The 17,787-nt window shown below is 39.8% G+C and overlaps 2 protein-coding genes across 16 annotated transcripts in view; one reads left to right on the forward strand and one right to left on the reverse strand.

Moving 5' to 3' along the window:
- Positions 1-2,850, reverse strand: part of TSHR (thyroid stimulating hormone receptor) — a 165,195-nt gene extending 162,345 nt beyond the window's left edge. For 2 of the 4 annotated variants that reach the window (XM_035727845.1, XM_027568764.2), the window contains exons 1-2: positions 2,587-2,844; positions 2,170-2,483 (exon numbers count right to left, since the gene is read on the reverse strand). In XM_035727845.1, coding sequence (XP_035583738.1) covers positions 2,170-2,339 — 170 coding nt within the window. In that variant the 5' untranslated portion in view covers positions 2,340-2,483; positions 2,587-2,844. Of the gene's footprint in view, positions 1-2,169; positions 2,484-2,586 lie in introns of all 4 variants that reach the window. The other 2 variants (XM_035727844.1, XM_035727843.1) reach the window with 2 other exon arrangements.
- Positions 2,851-16,262: 13,412 nt separating this feature from the next.
- CEP128 (centrosomal protein 128) overlaps positions 16,263-17,787 on the forward strand; it is a 393,596-nt gene continuing 392,071 nt past the window's right edge. For all 12 annotated transcript variants that reach the window (XR_003516054.2, XR_003516053.2, XM_027572708.2 and 9 more), the window contains exon 1: positions 16,263-16,402. The gene's annotated coding sequence lies outside the window, so the exon portion shown is untranslated. The remainder of the gene's footprint in view (positions 16,403-17,787) is intronic.

Raw genomic sequence — 17,787 nt, forward strand, 5'->3', positions numbered from 1 at the left:
ATAAATCCAGAACGACTGTCTAACCCCATCCTCCTCATTCAGAGAAGGTCCTCTTGTGCACACAGGCAACAAATGGTAAATCTCTGAATGAGGGTCATAGGTCCATCTTGCTATCCTTGGTTATGAGGTAATATGATCTATAACTGTGTGCCAACATTTAAATTTTTAGTTTTATTCTGCTGGCTTAATTTAATTTCCCTTAAATCAGTAATTCTTAATTAGGAGGAGCATTTTTTTCTTCAAACTACCTGTATATCAAAGATTCTAGAATGTTCCCCTGGGAAGTAGGAATAGCAGTTCTCCCTTACTTCCTACCTAGTCAGAACCACTGTTAAAAGAGTGAATCATGCCCCCTTGGAGGGGAGGGTAAGTGGAGAAGAAGATTCAGAACCACTGTTTCGGTGAGAGCCACAAAGAGTGTAACTCTCTCCCATCCATCCACCAGATCACGTGGCAAGTGTATGGGTAATGCAGAAAGGGACAATCTGTTTACCTTTCAGCACCATAACACATGGATAGAAGATAAGGTTTAGGAAAAAATGCTCTCAGCACCATGATAATTTGTAAAACAGCTAGGCAGTGTTTACACAGCATCAGGTTTCAGAAAAGTGGTTACCACCCAGAACAGGTTTTTAATGACAAAGGTCTGGTTTGTTTCAGCAGGAAATGCCCTCTATAACCTAGATATAGTCTTTCTTTTCCTCCCTCCTTCCCCCCATCCTCTCTTTTCCCCTTCCCTCCTTCTTTTTGTTCTGTTTTCTTTCCTCCCCCTAACCTCGTACTCTTCTGAGTTCTTACATTTTTCTCTCCTTTCTCCTTCCTTCCTTCCTCCCTCCTTCCTCTCTCTCTCTCTCTCTCTCTCTCTCTCTCTCTCTCTCTCTCGACCATACTGGGGAAAAGCTGGGTGAGCCCTGCTTTCATCTGAGAGCAGGGGGTTTCAGAGGCAGCTCTGTGCTATTTCAAATCTTGGCACCACAACTTATAAACTGCATGACATTGAACAAATTGCTTCACTTTTCATGCCTCGGTTTCCCTATCTATAAAATGAGAGTAGTAAAATTATCTACTCAGTGGGATTTTGTGGGTGAGTTTGTGCAAAGTGCTGAGGACAGGAATAATAAGCACAATATAATTGTTAGCTTTACATACTTGACCTCTCTCATAAGCTTTCCTTTGTCAAAAGAGTTCTACTGCCCCCCAAAGATTTGAAAGTCACTTTGCTACTGTTGCAGATGGCTGTGGCCATTGTCTAAATTGGCATGTCATTTCACCCATGCTTTTCATCAATTTCTCTTCTGTATCTCAGAATAACTTCATTCCGCAGAACACCGTCCCTGCCCTGCCCCCCACTCCCATTGTTTTCAATGTCTCCCCACGACTTCTTACTCTTTGTGATTCAGTGGATCCCCTCACTTGCATCAAAGACATCAGAATGCACCTAATTGAACCCCCTCTTTTACCCAGAAATAATCTTGGGTCTTCCGAAATACATGATCTCACCTAATTCCACAGTTGGTGAGAGAGGGATGAAGAGAATACATCCTGACTCCCAGTCCTTTGCTCTTCCTCCAACATTATCCTTTCTCCTCAACATTGGGTGGAACTATAAACAGGAACTATAAACAGGTGGAACTATAAACATGGTCAGAGCCATTCTGCCCCCTTTAAAGCAGTTTCTGAAGAAGTGATGATGTCTCTGACCTTTTATTCTCCCCATCACACAAAGGACAATCTGAGACTAGCATATGCATTTGTTCATTTATTCATTCAACAAGCTTTTGCTTGAGCACTAAATTAATTCCAGGCCCTGTGCTGGGTACAAGGAATTCAGGGTTGAAAGACAGGGTCCCTGTGTTAGAGGTCAATTCTTGAGTTGCTATCAGTGTTGAAAGTCAGAGTCAGCCAGGCCTAGGCAAATTGGGGAATAGCAGCTCTTTAGAAAGGACAACTCTCATTTTCATCCTGTACCAAAGTTTTGTTACCTTTTCCTGTGTTATGAGTAACTAGTGTGTCAGCAATCCCAGATTTGGGCCATTGAGTTTTTACTTTGCAGACACACACACACACACACCTTTGACCTATTCTTAGGCTCTTTTTGTGCACTTCTGTCCACTTTTGCAGCTGCCCTTGGCCCCTTGATCCTACCCCCCTCCTCTCCCAGGTACTCACAGAGTCTGCGTGCTGGGCGGGAGACTGGGGATTCGGTGGATATCCTTGCAGGTGACTCTGAAGTCATCCTCCTGGTGGCACTCGCAGGGGGGAGACGGACACCCTTTCCCCCCCAGGGTCCTGGGCAGGGCGAGAAGCAGCGCCAGCTGCAGCAGGGGCGTCGGCCTCATTTTCCAAGGGTCCCAAGGCTATTTCTTCATTCTCCACGATCCTCTGGGCCCTCTGTGCTTTGGGTTCCCGCAGGCTGAAGGACAGAGGGAGCGTGGGAGGCGAGAGGGCTCGCCGGGGTTGTGACTTCAGCACCCAAGAGGAGGCTGGAGAGGGGAAAAGAAGTGGCTCTTAAGTGTTCTGTTTCCCTAGGCAACTCTCCACCCAAACAAACCTAATTGCTTCACTCTCCGTGCCCCAGCCACGCACCCCGCTCCGTCGGTTCCCGACACTCAGTACCAGTCCGGGCTGTCCCTTCTGCTTTCCAGCCTGCCCCGCGCGCTCCTCCCAGGAGTCCTCTCCAAAGCCTACTTTAGACGCTGCCTTGTCTCTAAACCTAGTGGTCCACCTTTTCCGGTGGGGAGCCGGGACCACCTGCACGCACTCCAACCAGAGTAAGTCCCCGCGGCTGGACTGTCCCAGGGCGGACGGGGTTCCTGCAGAACTTTAGCTTCTCCCGAACCTAAGAAGCCTCTGCCGGGAGTCGTAGGCGGGCGCACCTCGCTGGCCAGCCGGAGTGCGGCCGCAGCCGGGCGCAACACCACGGGCGGGTCCTCGCTGCCCACCAAGTTCAGCGCAAACCCGGATCGCTGGGCGCTAGCCGCCGCAACCACAGCAGTGGCTGCGCGGAGTCGCCTGGAGGCGCGGGACTCCTAAGACAGCGGAGGACTCGGCGAGGCGGGTCAGGAACTGCGCTCTGGGGCCATCTGCTGCGGAGAACAGGGAACTGCAGGAACACTTCCGAGCCCTGATCAGAACTCTGAATCCGGCTTTGCCATAGGATTTGAAGTTGACCAGTCAGTTCTGGTCTGCCCAGGAATTTTATTGAGCCATATTCTGCCACCCCCTCCCCTCCACCATCCCTCAAAGATGGGAAGAAAAAGAATGCGTAAGCGGCACACTATCACCTACTTACCAGTTTTCGCATAGTACCTGAAAAGATAATTTAACATATAAATCAGATTGTCCCAATTTCCCTCTTAGAAGCCTTCAGTTGCTTACTAATTCTTCTTGGAGTAAAGAGAATATCAACACCTCACATACTGTGTGATTCAATTTATATCTTCTTCTGGGACAGGGACAGGCCATGGAAATCCGAACAATGATTAGAGAGATTGACCAGAAAAAAGACAGGAAAGAACTCACAGCGGTTATGGGAATGTTCTATATCTTAATTAGCCTGGAGGTTAAGTGGATGTATACATTTATTAAAATTCATTGCACTGTATACTTAAAATATTTCGAACTTTATAAGCTTTTATTAATAATCACCGCAAAATAGAAACAACCCAAAATTCCATTGACAGGTAATGAACAGTGATACCTCCATACAATGGAAATACTCTTCTGCAAAAAAAGGGGGGAGGGGAATAACAAAATTAAAAAAAAATTATATATAAATTCTTTAGCCTAAGCACTAAGGCCCTACTTTAGGGGCTGGTAAACTTTTTCTGTAAAGAACTATATAGTAAATATTTTAGGGCTTTGTGGGCCACATACAATCTTTGTCACGTTTTCTCCTCCTCATTCTTTTTTTACACAACCCTCTACAAATATAAAAGACATTCTTCGCCTGTAAGCTGTACCAAAACAACCCTGGGGCAGGATTTGACCTGAAAGCCAAAGTTTGCTGATCCGTGCCTTTCAAGGTCCAGCACCTGCCATCACTTTGCTGGACCTGGAACAAGACAAGTTTATTATCACCTCCGGGATTTGCTGTCGCTGGAACTCTATGCTGTGAAGGATCTGTCCCCAGATCTTAGCATTATTCAAATCTTGCTTTAAATATCACTGCCTCAGAAAGGTCTCCTCTGACGATCCTGTCTAGTAACGCCCCCATCATATTACCTCATTTCACTGTCACCAAACCTCTTATCATTGGTTATTGTTACTGATTAGTTTACTCATTTATTGCTTATCTCTTTCTGCCCTCCCATCCCCATCAAAATAGAAACTCTAGGTGTGCTAATCAGGAAAGAAAAAGACACAAAGTACCAGTCTCAGGTATGAGAGAGTTGACATTAGAACACAGTACACAGCTGTGAAGAGGCTGTCAAGAGGATATTACGGACACATTTATGCCAATAATTTAAAATTTATTAATGTTCTCAAAGAAGCAGCTTTTTGTGTCATAGATTCTATATTGTTATTCTATGTTCTCTTTCATTGATATATGCTCTGATCTTTATTGCCTTTTTTTTTTTTGGCATACATTGGGTTGGATTTGTCCTTCTTAGTTTCTTTCCTCTTTTCTTTTTTGTTTTTTAAGTAGGCTCTATGCCCAACATGGAGCCTAACGCAGGGCTTGAACTCAAAACCTGAGATCAAGAGTCAGATGATTAATGGACTGAACCACCTACGTACCCCTGTCCTTCTTAGTTTCTTAAGTTGAAGTCTGGAGGCATTGATTTGAGACATTTTCTCTTTGATAATATTATAGATATATTGAGGTATATATATTCCCTGTAAGTACTGCTTCAGAGACATCTCATAGTTTTGATATCTTGTATATTTATTTTCCTTCAGCTTAAAATACTTTCTAACTTTTAAAAATGTCTTCTTTGATTCATGGATTATTTAGAAGTGTATGAGTTTCCAAATATGTGGGGCTTTTCCTGATATTGTTCTGTTACTAATTTCTAAAAATATTCCATTTAGAGAAAGAATATAGTTTTTATGACTTGAGAATGTTTAAATGTAGTGACATTTGTGACTCAGAATGTGGTCTATTTTGATAAATGATCAGTGTACATTTAGAAAAATATGTGCATTCTGCTGTTGTCAAGGCATGTATTCTGTAACTGTCAATAGGTCAAATTGTTGATAATGTTCAAGTCTTATATATTTTTTATGATTTATCTACTTATTATGTCAATTATGAGATGTAGGTACTGAAATTTTTTACTACATTGGGGATTTTTCTTTTTTTCCATTGCATTTCTGTCAGTTTTTTCTTCGTGTATTTTGACATTCTGTTTATTAGCTACATAAATGTTTGAGAACTCTATTATTTTCTTGGCGAATTGATGTCTTTATCATTATTAAATGGACTTCTTTATTTTTTGTGCTATCCTTTGTTCTTTAATCTACTTATTGATAGAGCCAATCCAGCTTTCTTTTGGTTAGCATTACCATGTTATTGTTTTTCTGTACTTTTTTTTCATCCTCTTTATGTCTTTATTTTAAAGTGCATTTCTTACACATACCATAGAGTGAGATTTACTTTCAACCTGACAATCTCTACCTTTTATTTTGGTTGTATAGATTATTTATATATGATGTCATTAGTGATAATAAGTTTAAGTCCATAATCTTGCTACTAGTTTTTTATTTTTCCTCTTGTTTTTTGATCTTTTTCTCCTTTTTTTTTAAACCTCCTTTTGCATCAATCCAGGAACTTGCATCATTTCATTTTATCTTCTTTGTTGTCTCACCTATAACTCTTTGTCCGGTTATTATAGAGTTTTTTTAGGGTTTATAGAATGCATCTTTAAGTTATTCAGTTGATATTATACCACTTTATGTATGCTTTAAGAACCTGACTTCCATTTTTTTCTCTCCTAGAGCCTTTTGCTTCTGTTGCCATGCATTTTACCTACACGTAAGTTATAAGCCCCATAATACATTGTTATTTGTTAAGATAGCCAATTTTCTTAAAGATGTTATTTACTTATTTGAGAGAAAAAGAGAGAGAGCGCACGTGTACTAAGGGGAGGGGGAGGGGCAGAGGGAGAAGCAGATTCCCCGCTGAGCAAGGAGCCCAACAAAGGGGCTCAATCCCTTGATGATGACCTGAACTGAAGGCAGACGCTTAACCACTTAAGGGACTGAGCCACCCACGTGCCCCAATAGCCAATTATCTTTTAAAGGAATTTAAATCATAAGAAAAGATTTTCATTAACATTTCTTATAGTACAGATCTTCTGGTGATGAATGATTTCAGCTTTTGTGTGTCTGAAAAAGTATTAATCTTGCCTTCATTTCTAAAGTATATCATTGCTAAACATAGAATTAAAGATTGACAGTATTTTTCTCTTTTAGTGTTTAAGAAATATTGTTCCATTGTTTTGTTACTTGCATTGTTTCCAATGATGAATATTCTGTCATAATTTTCTTTGTTCTTTTGTAACACACTTTTTTTTTTCCTCCCTCTATCTGCTTTTAAGACTTTCATTATCACCGGTCGATTACCGTGTACCTTGATGTATTTTTCTTCATATTTCTTGTGCAGCATTTTGAGGTCTTTGGATTTGTGTATTTATGGTTTTCATCAGATTTGGAAATTTTTTAGCCATTATTTCTCTGTATTTTTTTCTATCCCCTTGTCTCTCTCCACTCTTTTGAGGATTCTGGTATTATACTTATATTAGGTTGATTAAAGTTGTCTCACAAAGAGCTCATTGATATTTTTTCATTAGAAAATTTCTTTTTTCTCTGTTTTTCATTTTGGGTAGTTTCTTTTCCTGTGTCTTCAAATTCCTTTTTTTTTTTCCTCTCTCTCTGAAATAGTTGATCTGCCACTAATCCCATCAGTATAAATTTCATCTCAGGTGAAGTTTTCATATCTAGAATTTCAAATTAAGCCTTTTTCATATTTTCCCTGTCTCTATGTAACTTCTTGAACATATAAAACACAATAACTATCTTGATGTCTGCATTTGTTTAATGCTGCAACAAAGTATCACAAACTTGATGGCTTACAACAACAGAAAAATAATTCCCTCCTAGTTTTGGAGGGTAGAAGTCCAAAATCAAGGTGTTGTCAGGTACATGCTCTGTGTGAAAGTTCTAGGGGAGGACAATTCCTTACTGCTTCTAGCTTCTGTTGGCTGGCAACGTTCCTTGATGTCCCTTGGCTTCCGTCACTCCAGACTCTCCTCTGTCATTACAAGATGTTCTCTCTGCATGTCCCTATGACCAAAATTCCCTCTTCATATAAGGACAGGTGAGCCCCAATCCAGTATAATAACCTTCAATTTAACTTGAATATCTGCAAAGACGCTATTTCTAAATAAGGTCACATTCACAAGTACCAGGTATTAAAACTTCAAGATATCTTTCTGAGGGACACAATTCAATCCACAAAAATGTCCTTGTTTGGTAATTCTAACATTTTTGTTAGTTATGGGTCAGTTTAGATGGGTTTATCTTTCTCCTTAAAAAAAGGTTGCATTTTCCTTCTTCTTGGCATGCCTGATAATCGTTCTTTGGATAGTAGATATTATAAATTTTACTTCTTTTGGTGCTGGATTCTTTGCCTTCATAGAAATATTCTTGATATTTGTTACCAGGTATGGTTAAATTACTTGGAAAACAGTTTGATATTTTGGATCTTGCTTTCAAGGTTTTGTTAGGTGGAAACAGAATAGCATTTGATCTTTCACTAGATATTCCCCATTCCTGACCCAAGACTTTTCTGAGTATTCTACCTAATGGTCCATGAATAATGAAGCGTTTCAGTCCAGCTGTTGGGAGTAGTTACTATTTCTGGTCCTATGTGACAAACAGGCACTTTTCCCTCCAATCTTGTTAGATGCTTCTTTCTCTAGCTTCAGTATCCTCACAAGCATGTGGAGATGCATTCTCTGCAGAATACTCCATGGAGACCCTTTTTGGTTCTCTGGAGTTTTCTCTCTATATAGCTCTCTTCTCTCCGGCTTTTGTCCTGAAGACTCCAGTTACATTGGGCTTTTCAGATTCTCAGCTCTGTTTCTTCAATTCAGAGCATGCAGTGGGCTCTGCCTGGCTTCCTTCTCCTGATACCATGTCCTGGAAATTCAAGGCAGTAACTTCTGTTATTCATAAGGCTAATCTTATTTGTTTCCTGTCTCTCAGGGATCATTGCCCTTTTTTGTCTAATGTTTACTGTCATAAAAAGCATTGCTTTGTATATCTTACCTGCTTTTGTTTGTTTGATTCTGGTGGGAGGGTAAATCCGGTCTCTGCTACTCCATCCCTGCTAGGAGCAGAAGTGGTATGCTGAGACCTGTAACATTTTAATCAGGGTTTTGACTGCGTGAAATTGGCTTGGTGGCAATTATAATGCAGGTAAAATCTCCTATGTCTACTGGTTTCAATTCAGTAAATTTGAACAAGCCTTCAGGATAACCATGTTCTAACAGCCTGCTCAACAAATTGCTATGATAATCAATAAAGCAATTTTCTTTCCTTAGCATAACTTTTAAACTAGGGCAAATGAACACATGAGATGAGAAGGTGAATCACTTTAAGAGAAAAGTGTTAGCATTCAGATCCATTAAAAACACACAAAAATCCTTTTAAATATAACAGATGAATGAGATTGGCTATAGAACATGACATATTTTTTTCTGGTAGAAGAACCATTAACATGGTCCAAATATCAGAAAAGAGTGTTTAGTGTGAATTCCTTTTTTCCAAAGGTGTCTATTAAAGTACAGCCAAGCCTGTATCACTTAGCTTTAATGAAAATGTTTTATAACTTTGGGTTTGTACATTAGTAGTTGTTCATTCATACAAACTGCTGTGCTTTTTATACATGATGCTCCTGACAGTGACTAATGCCTATAATTAGTAAGTGTGTGACTGAAAAGAACATTATGGGATCAACAGTGCTTCCACACAATGAATGGTTGATGATGATTCAGAAGTGGGCATTACCATCTTTGGAATATCTTCTCTTATTTTGACTCTTCTCAGATTTGCAGTTATCTTAAAAACTTGATTGTAGAAAAGGTCAAGAACCATTTATGATCACTTTGTACTGGCATAAAGAGAGTGGCTTTCATCACTGTCTTTGTTTAGAGAGAATTTTGAGTAGTTCCATTCAGTCCTAACAAATCAGGATGTTGGGGATTTCTCCTTTACCTTACCCTAGCATCCCATTTTGGTGTTTCATCTTCCTTCTTATGATTTATAATTGTCCTGTGATATTACAAGGGAGCTTGCCCATCTGTGGTGGCTAGATGGAACCAGGCAAAGTCGAATGGTACTGATGGTCATTACTTGTGCTGGACAATCATTAGACAAAATGCAGGCTGTTTTTGAAGGGACATTCTCTCTTAATGCCAATGGGCAGGATGGCTAGGTTCAGGCTATGAATAGTACTTGCTTGAGTCTTGAATGGAGGCTGGGCACTCTATGGACATGAGCTTTCCTTCAACACATTCACATCTGTCCCCCAAGCCCCCATTCAAGGACTCTCTTTTCTGTTTCTTGTCACAGTTCCCCAAGAGGAATAAATTTTATTTTGGGGGACTGTTTTTGTTAGTTTCTGGTGTACAACATAGTGATTCAAGAAGTTTATATCTTATGCTATGTTCACAAGTATAGCTACCATTTGTCACCATATAACACTATTACAGTTTCATTGACTATATTCTTTATGCTGTGCCTTTTATTCTCATGACTTATTCATCCATAGCTGGAAGTCTGTATCTCTCACTCCCTTTCATCCATTTTGCTCATCCTCCCTCTCCCTCACTTCTGGCAATCATCAGTGAAATCATATGGCATTTTTCTTCCTCAATCTGACCTATTTCACTCAGCATAAAACCCTCTAGGTCCTTCCATGCTGTCATACATGACAGATCTTATTATATATATATATATATATATATCTCACATCTTCCTTATCCATTCATCTATTGATGGATACCTAGGTTCCTTCTGTATCTTGGCTATTGTAAATAATGCTGCAATAAACATAGTATTGAATTAGTATTTTAATTTTCTTTGTGTAAAATATCCAGTAATAGAATTATTGGATCATATGGAATTTCTATTTTTAATTTTTGGAAGCAACTCCATATTGTTTTCATAGTGGCTGTACCAATTTACATTCCCACCAACAGTGCAAGAGGGATCCTTTTTTTCCACATCCTCACCCACACTTGCTATTTCTTGTCTTTTTTTTATTTTAGCCATTCTGACAGGTAAAAGGTGATATCTCATTGCAGTTTTGATTTGCATTTCCCTGATGATTAGTGATGTTGAACATCTTCTCATGTGTCTGTTGGCCATCTGTATATCTTCTTTGGAGAAGTATCTATTCAGGTCTTCTACTCATTTTTTAATCAGATTGTTTTGGGTTTTTGTGGTGTTGAGTTGTATGTTTTTTAAAATATATTTTGTATATTAATCCCTTATCAGATATGTCATTTGCAAATATTTTCTCCCATTCAGTAGGTTGGTTTGTTTTGTTGATGGTTTCCTTCACAGTAAAAAAGCTTTTAATTTTGATGTATTCCCAATAGTTTATTTTTGCTTTTGTTTCCCTTGTCCTACCAGACATATCTAGAGAAATGTTGCAATGGCCAATACCAGAGAAATGCCTGTATTCTCTTCCAGGATGTGTATGGTTTCAGGTCTCACATTTAGGTCTTTAATCTATTTTGAGTTTGTTTTTGGTGTGGTGGTAGAAAGTGGTCCAGTTTCATTCTTTGGCATGTAGCTGTCCAGTTTTTCCAGCACCACTATTGAAAAGACTGTCTTTACCCCATTGTATGTTCTTGCCTCCTTTGGCATGGATTAATTGACCATAATCGTGGGTTTATTTCTGGGCCCTCTATTCTGTTCCATTGGTGATCTGTGCAATTTCACAGGGCCCTGTTCTTGGTTTAAGGCTCTGCTGATACCATTTTGACAAACTGAATCAGTTTTGAACAGGGCCTGACATTTTCATTTTGTGGCCAGTCTTATGTGAGAATCTAGATGCTTACTGCTCACAAGCCAGGGTAAGAATACTTTTTCTTCTTCCACCTTTCTCCTCTTCTTCTCCCTTTCTGCTTCCTGTGGTCACCTTCTCTGAGGCTATAAGCAGAGCAGCTTAGCTGGCTGAAATAGAGGTGAGAGAAGAACCACGTGGGAAAAGAGAATACTTGAGGAAATTTTTGGCTAGTATTCCAATTATATTTTTCTGTCACATGGGAATAACCAATTTGTTGCTGTTGTTTTACGGTAGTATGAGTTTGCAAGGTATTGGCGAAACAAAACTTCTGCTCCTTCTACTTGAAATAGCATTGCCTATGTCTACTGTCCAACAGCCTCTAATAGAGTAGCTGCTTTTCTTGTCTATGCTTATCCATTTTAGATGAGTTAGGGTATGATGATCGTGTCAATGCTTTCAGACTAGCCCCATCCCAGAACCTCCTATTGATTAGCCCAGTTAGATGTTTAATGTTTGGTATGGTTCAAAATCGTTTCTGATGAAACTGCTCAAAAAATTAATGTAATGTTAGGACCTCAGATCTCACAGGCTGGACAGTTAGGCTTCACCAATGTAATCTTAGTCAAGGGTCTTTGGATGTCAATCAACAGAATTTAAGCTTCAAAGGGAAATCTTCAGAAGGCAACAAGGTATATTCTTTGATCTAAGTACCTAGAACAAAACAATAAACTCTCAATGTTCATGGAGCTAACTTTCTGGGATATCATATTATATATCAGTCAACATATATATATATATATATTTTAATATCTTTTTTAAAATTTTATTTTATTATGTTATGTTAGTCCACCATACATTACATCATTAGTTTTTGGTGTAGTGTTCCATGATTCATTGTTTGCATATAACACCCAGGGCTCCATTCAATATGTGCCCTCTTTAATACCCATCACCAGGCTAACCCATCCCCCCATCCCCCTCCCCTCTAGAACCCTCAGTTTGTTTCTCAGAGTCCATAGTCTCTCATGGTTCATCTCCCCCTCCGATTGCCCCCCCTTTATTTTTCCCTTCCTACTATCTTCTTTCTTTTTAAACATGTAATATATTATTTGTTTCAGAGGTACAGGTCTGTGATTCGTCAGTCTTACACAATTCACAGTGCTCATCATAGCACATACCCTCCCCAATGTCTATCACCCAGCCACCCCATCCCTCCACCCCCTACCACTCCAGCAACCCTCAGTTTGTTTCCTGAGATTAAAAATTCCTCATATCAGTGAGATCATATGATACTTGTCTTCCTCTGATTGACTTATTTCGCTTAACATAATACCCTCTAGGTCCATCCACATCGTTGCAAGTTCAGCCAACATATATTGAGGGCTTACTATAGACTAGGCACTGGGTGAAATGCTTCATATACATTCATTTCTTTCACCCTCAAAACAACTTTACAAAATGTTAGGTACGATTCTTATCAACTCCATTTGGCAGGGGAAGAAATTAAGACACGGAGTGATTAGGTACTTGCTTGAGGTAAGACACCTGAGAGGTATTACAGCTAAGATTTGAACCCAAGTGGTCTGGGTCAAGAATCTGTGCATTTAATCACCTCTGGCTGCTTCTAATGCATCCCAGAACACAAGTATGTGAAATATAGTGGAAATAACAAGAGATTAAAGCCAGGAACTTGGAAATTGTCAGGAGCCAAGTTCTGTCCCCTTAGGCTTATTTCCTCTGGGACTGCACAGTTTACTTTTGCTGATTTACTCATTTCTCTCTTTCTCTGCAGATTAGATTTTTCCATTTCTCCTTGAAGGTTGATGAAGATGATCACCTCACCATGACAACCTCAGTTTGTACCTGTACATCAAGACTCTTCAGACAATCAATTGAATGCTGGAGTCCCAATTTTAAACCTTTAAAGGATAAAGATCCTGAATGGCTCAAATTGTTTCAGCCATTTGCCAATCAGCCATGGTCAGAGAAGGGGCTTTATATAATATAAACAAGACTTTGGGGCCCAACACTGTGGTAGAATCATTTCAAGTTAAGGGGTGATATGGGTGAGGTGTGTCAAAAATATCTGCTACATCTACCACTATCAAGGTATTGTGTTGTGGGAAGATCATTGACGACACTAGTAGTAAATGGGTACAATTTTGAGGATATCGTGTTATAGGCTGAATCAGGTCCGCCTTCCTCCCCAGCCTCATATGTTGAAGCCCTAAGCATTAATATTACCATATTTAAAGAAAGTGCCTTTAAGCAGGTGATTAAGGTTTAATGAGGTTTTTAAGTATGGGGGCCCTAACACAAAATAACTGGTGTCTTCATAAGAAGAAGGAGAGAATTAAGTACCTGCCTGCATGGGGAAAAGGCCATATGAGGACAAAGAGAGAAGGCAACTATCTGCAAGCCAAGGAAAGAGTCTTCAGGAGATCCTAAACCTGGTGATACCTTGCTCTTGGACTTGCAGCTTCCAGAACTGTGAAAAATAAATCTCTGTTTTTTAAAGCCACCCATTCTGTGGTATTTTATTATAACAGCACTAACAATGTAATCTCTCTGTTTCTATTTACTAACAATGTAATTGATGTTTCTATTTACATTGTTTGCAAAAGAAGGGTTCTACAGGTGATAACCTTTAGGGTTTTTCCAACTCTAAAATCAGGTATTTTATTATAACAGCACTAGCAATGTAATCTCTCTCTGTTTCTATTTACTAGCAATGTAATCTATGTTTCTATTTACATTGTTTGCAGCAGAAGGGTTCTGCAGGTGATAATCTTTGTGGGCTTTTCCAACTCTAAAATGAGGTGATTCAACTTGAGTGTGGCTTTGGGGTTGGATAATGTGGGTCTGTCACACTGATTAAAAGCAATAAATGTTTTTAGGAGTTATAAGACACATTTTGTGTAAAATATTTTTTGTTGGCTTTCTTATTTTGTCTATTTTGTTAAGGAGGAGAAAGATTCTATGATCTGACTTAACTAGATTTTTTCCGGTGTCACATCTGTGGATGGAGAGCACACCATCTGACAAAAAGCTGCTTTAATTTGATAGTGTATTTTAAAATATCTTGGTTATAATGAACTCGAATCTGATTCTCCACCCATTATGTCCCTGTTTTGTCCTCTGATTTTGCTTTATTTTGTTAATATCACTTTAAAAATGGGGACTCCAGAATTTAATCTGTTCTCTAAATATGGTTGGACTAGTGAAGAGAGGTTGTGGACAATTTTTATTAATGCAGCCCAAGATGACATTAGCTTTTTTGTTAGATCCTGCATTTGATCAGATATCACTTCCTCAAAAAGTTTCTCTTTCATGTCTCTCCATGGAAACCTACACAGTTACTTTGTAGAAATTTGTTTAGTAGTACCTTTCTTCACTTGACTCTGAGCAAAATGAAGGCAAAGAAACTTGTTTATCTCTTCATGTTTACTGCATCTTTAGTGTCTAATACAAGTATCTGGATGCTAGAAAGATATTGCATACATTTTCTGAATTAAATGAATGAATATAATTGTTTTGAAAAATTAAAATGTTAACAGATAAATGGAGTTATGTTTCTCCATGCATATGGGAAAACTTTATGGCTGTTCTGAATTATCTCAATCTCTGTATCAGGTGGAGTATATTCTTTTTTTTTTAAAGATTTTATTTATTTATTTGACAGAGAGAGAGATAGCGAGAGCAGGAACACAAGCAGGGGGAGTGAGAGGGAGAAGCAGGCTTCCTGCCGAGCAGGAAGCCTGATGTGGGACTCCATCCCAGGACCCTGGGATCATGACCTGAGCCGAAGGCAGAGGCTTAACGACTGAGCCACCCAGGCGGAGTATAGTCTTGAATACAACTATGAGTAAGCAGCTTGAAGACGGATGAAAATACATAGGTAATTTTTAGAATTATTTTATGTTCAAACTGGTTATGAAATAAACTTTACCCCTCAATGTTGGCCAGAGGAAATAATTGACTTATTCGAATATATCAAATTTGTATGCTAATTATTTATGATTTTGTGCGTGTATGAGAGGGACGGGGGGGGGGGGGTGGAAAGAGAGAGAGAGAGAGAGAGAGAGAGAGATGAAGGGAGAGTGAGAAGTGAGGAAAGACTGAGAAGAGAGACACTGATTTTTAAAAGATTTGGCCCCTGCCCTTGAAGGGCTGAGTCTGATGGAAGAGACCAACTGGGAAATGGATAATTACAGCACAAAATTATTAGAATAGGGAAACTGTGCTTTTAATGTGATCTAGCTCTTCTTAAGGTAGCCAGGAAAGCTTTCACAGGGAAACTGTGCTTTTAATGTGATCTAGCTCTTCTTAAGGTAGCCAGGAAAGCTTTCACAGATAAAGTAAATTTTGATTTTAGCCTTGAAGAGGAAGCGATCAATGGTCTTTTTGGCAGAGCACGAGGAAATGAGGCTCTACATGACTAATTGATTTTCACATCTTCTGAGCTTTTCCAAAGTTGAATTCTTTGCTGAGGTTTTTATAGACTTTTTTTTTTTTTTTTTTTGCGACTGAAACCAACTTCTCTCGGTGGAATGCGTCTCTCATCTTCTAAAATGACTGAGGAGATGACACTGTAGACTGAATGTAGCAGCAATTATGCAGTGACGGCCTTACAGCCTTTGGTTTGCTGTTAATGAGTATGTGATTTTGTGTAAGTCACTCCTTCCAGGCCTAAAGAGTTTGACTAGATAATTTCTGTTCCCTTCCAGTTCTAAGAATTTGTGAGCCTTCGGAAAAAGACACTGGGATCTGGTATTAAGGGGATTTGTACATTTCACTTCTGGAAATTACTCTTCCCTATTTTGAAAGGAGTAAAAGAAACGGAATCTGTTATTATTGCAACTACTTTGAATTTTTCTTATTTTTTAAAAAAGTAAATATTTTAGACTTTTCTGAATAAATTACAGTCGGGGGCAAGGCAGCTAATTCACCATCAGGTGTTTCCCTCCTATATAAGCTACTGGCCCTTTAACAAAAAAAGAACAGGGCAAGAGGGCGCGGCCTAGGGATTCAGGTGCTAGCTAATCCGGCTTCTTCCGGCAAAGTCGCCCTAAAGCCCGTCATATGGCATCCTGGGATTTGAAGTTTCTCTTCGGGCCTCTCTCTTGACAACTCCCTGCTTTTGAGGCCAAGATGGACTACAACTCCCAGAGGGCTAAGCGGCAGCAGCGGGGTCTTGTTCTTTCGCTGTGGCTAGGCGGCTAGTTCAAGTTGCCATAGCTGCGAGTCTGGGGAAAGCACAGGCGGTTGTGCCGCAGCGTCAGGTCAGTTGCACCTTCTGGGTCGCTGGCGGCCGTGGGAGCCGGGAGGGGCCTCGGCGATGATCCGGCTTTAAGGACCTGGGGTCCTCTTCTATCTCAGGTACCTGCCCCCAACTGCCTCCTCGCCCTTTCTTTACTACTTCCCTATCCTATCTTAGAAGTTTTAGATCCCACTTTCATTAGTCCCTGAGGTGGGGACGCCAAAGCTGCGCGCAGTTCTGGGGTGTGGCCGCGATGGGTGGAGTGTGTGTCAAGGTGGGGGAGCCAGCGTGTCTGGTATCCCGACGCCCCTCCCTCAGCATGAGTGTTCACGGTTAGGTCGTGGTCAGGTTATCCAGGGAATTTGAACTGCGTTAGTCCTTTCCTGGGGAGCAGCTAGTATGGCTGCTAGCAGCTGCGAAGCCTAAGCTGTCAAGGATATTGGGCTTATTCTGGTGTTAACTTGCCTGAGATCTAACTTGACGTTTTGTACCTGTTCAATGGTTACAAGTTTGCTGCTCTCGGGAACGCTGTATCAGCGACCTGACTTTCCTAGGCCATCGTGGAAGTTGCCCCAACGTTGGCTAACAGTCCCTTACTTAAGTTATTTGGTAGGAACGCCTGACATTGAATTCCAGCTGCATCCTTTATTGGTTTGATGAAGCTCAGTCACTTAGGCAGATGTCTTGTAAAACCACTTTGCAGCCTTGTTCTAAGGAGGGTGTAGAGTATCCAGCACAGGGCCTCCTGACACAGTGGAAGGGCTCAGTATTTGTTACTTATTTTATTAATTCGGCAGGACCGTGCTGTGTAATAGAAATATAATATGAACCACACAAGTTTTAAATTTTCTAGTGCCCACCTTAAACAAGTAAAAAGAAAATGGTGAAATTTTTAAGAATTTAGCACAGTATATCCAGAACATTTTCATTTTAACATGTAGTCAATATGAACCTTTTTGAGATATTTTTCATTTTTAAAACAATTTTTTTAACGGCAGTAAGTCTTCACATTCTGTTATTTATATTTTACGCCTACAACCCTTGTCACTTCAAACCCACCAGGTTTTAAGAGCTCAGTAGCCACATGTGGCTAGTGACTACTGTATTGGCAGCACAGAAGATTAAAACTTCAGCCATTTCACATTAGTACAGAAAAATTTGGTTGTGTAACTCAGCTGGGGAAGTTTGCCTCTTTGTTAGATGAGTGAATTGTGTGTGCATGTTACCTGTGTCCTCTCTGTCATTGTGTGATATGGGTCACTTTGAACTCTCGGACAGTTTATTGTGATTTAATTTTTCCAGAGTACTTTTTTTCTTGAAGTTGTTTATAGATGTATTCCCAGAACTACTTTTTATGTAGACAATGACCAGTTCCCAGACGAACTTTCTGTGGATTCTTAGAGATGGCTTTGAAAGCAGTCACAGAGAATTGAAAATATTTCTGGCCATAGCTCTCTCTTACAGCCAGAGACATTTTACTTTTACTTATTGATTTGCAGTACTA

Source organism: Zalophus californianus, chromosome 6 (assembly GCF_009762305.2).
Source record: "Zalophus californianus isolate mZalCal1 chromosome 6, mZalCal1.pri.v2, whole genome shotgun sequence".
Lineage (NCBI taxonomy): Eukaryota > Metazoa > Chordata > Mammalia > Carnivora > Otariidae > Zalophus > Zalophus californianus.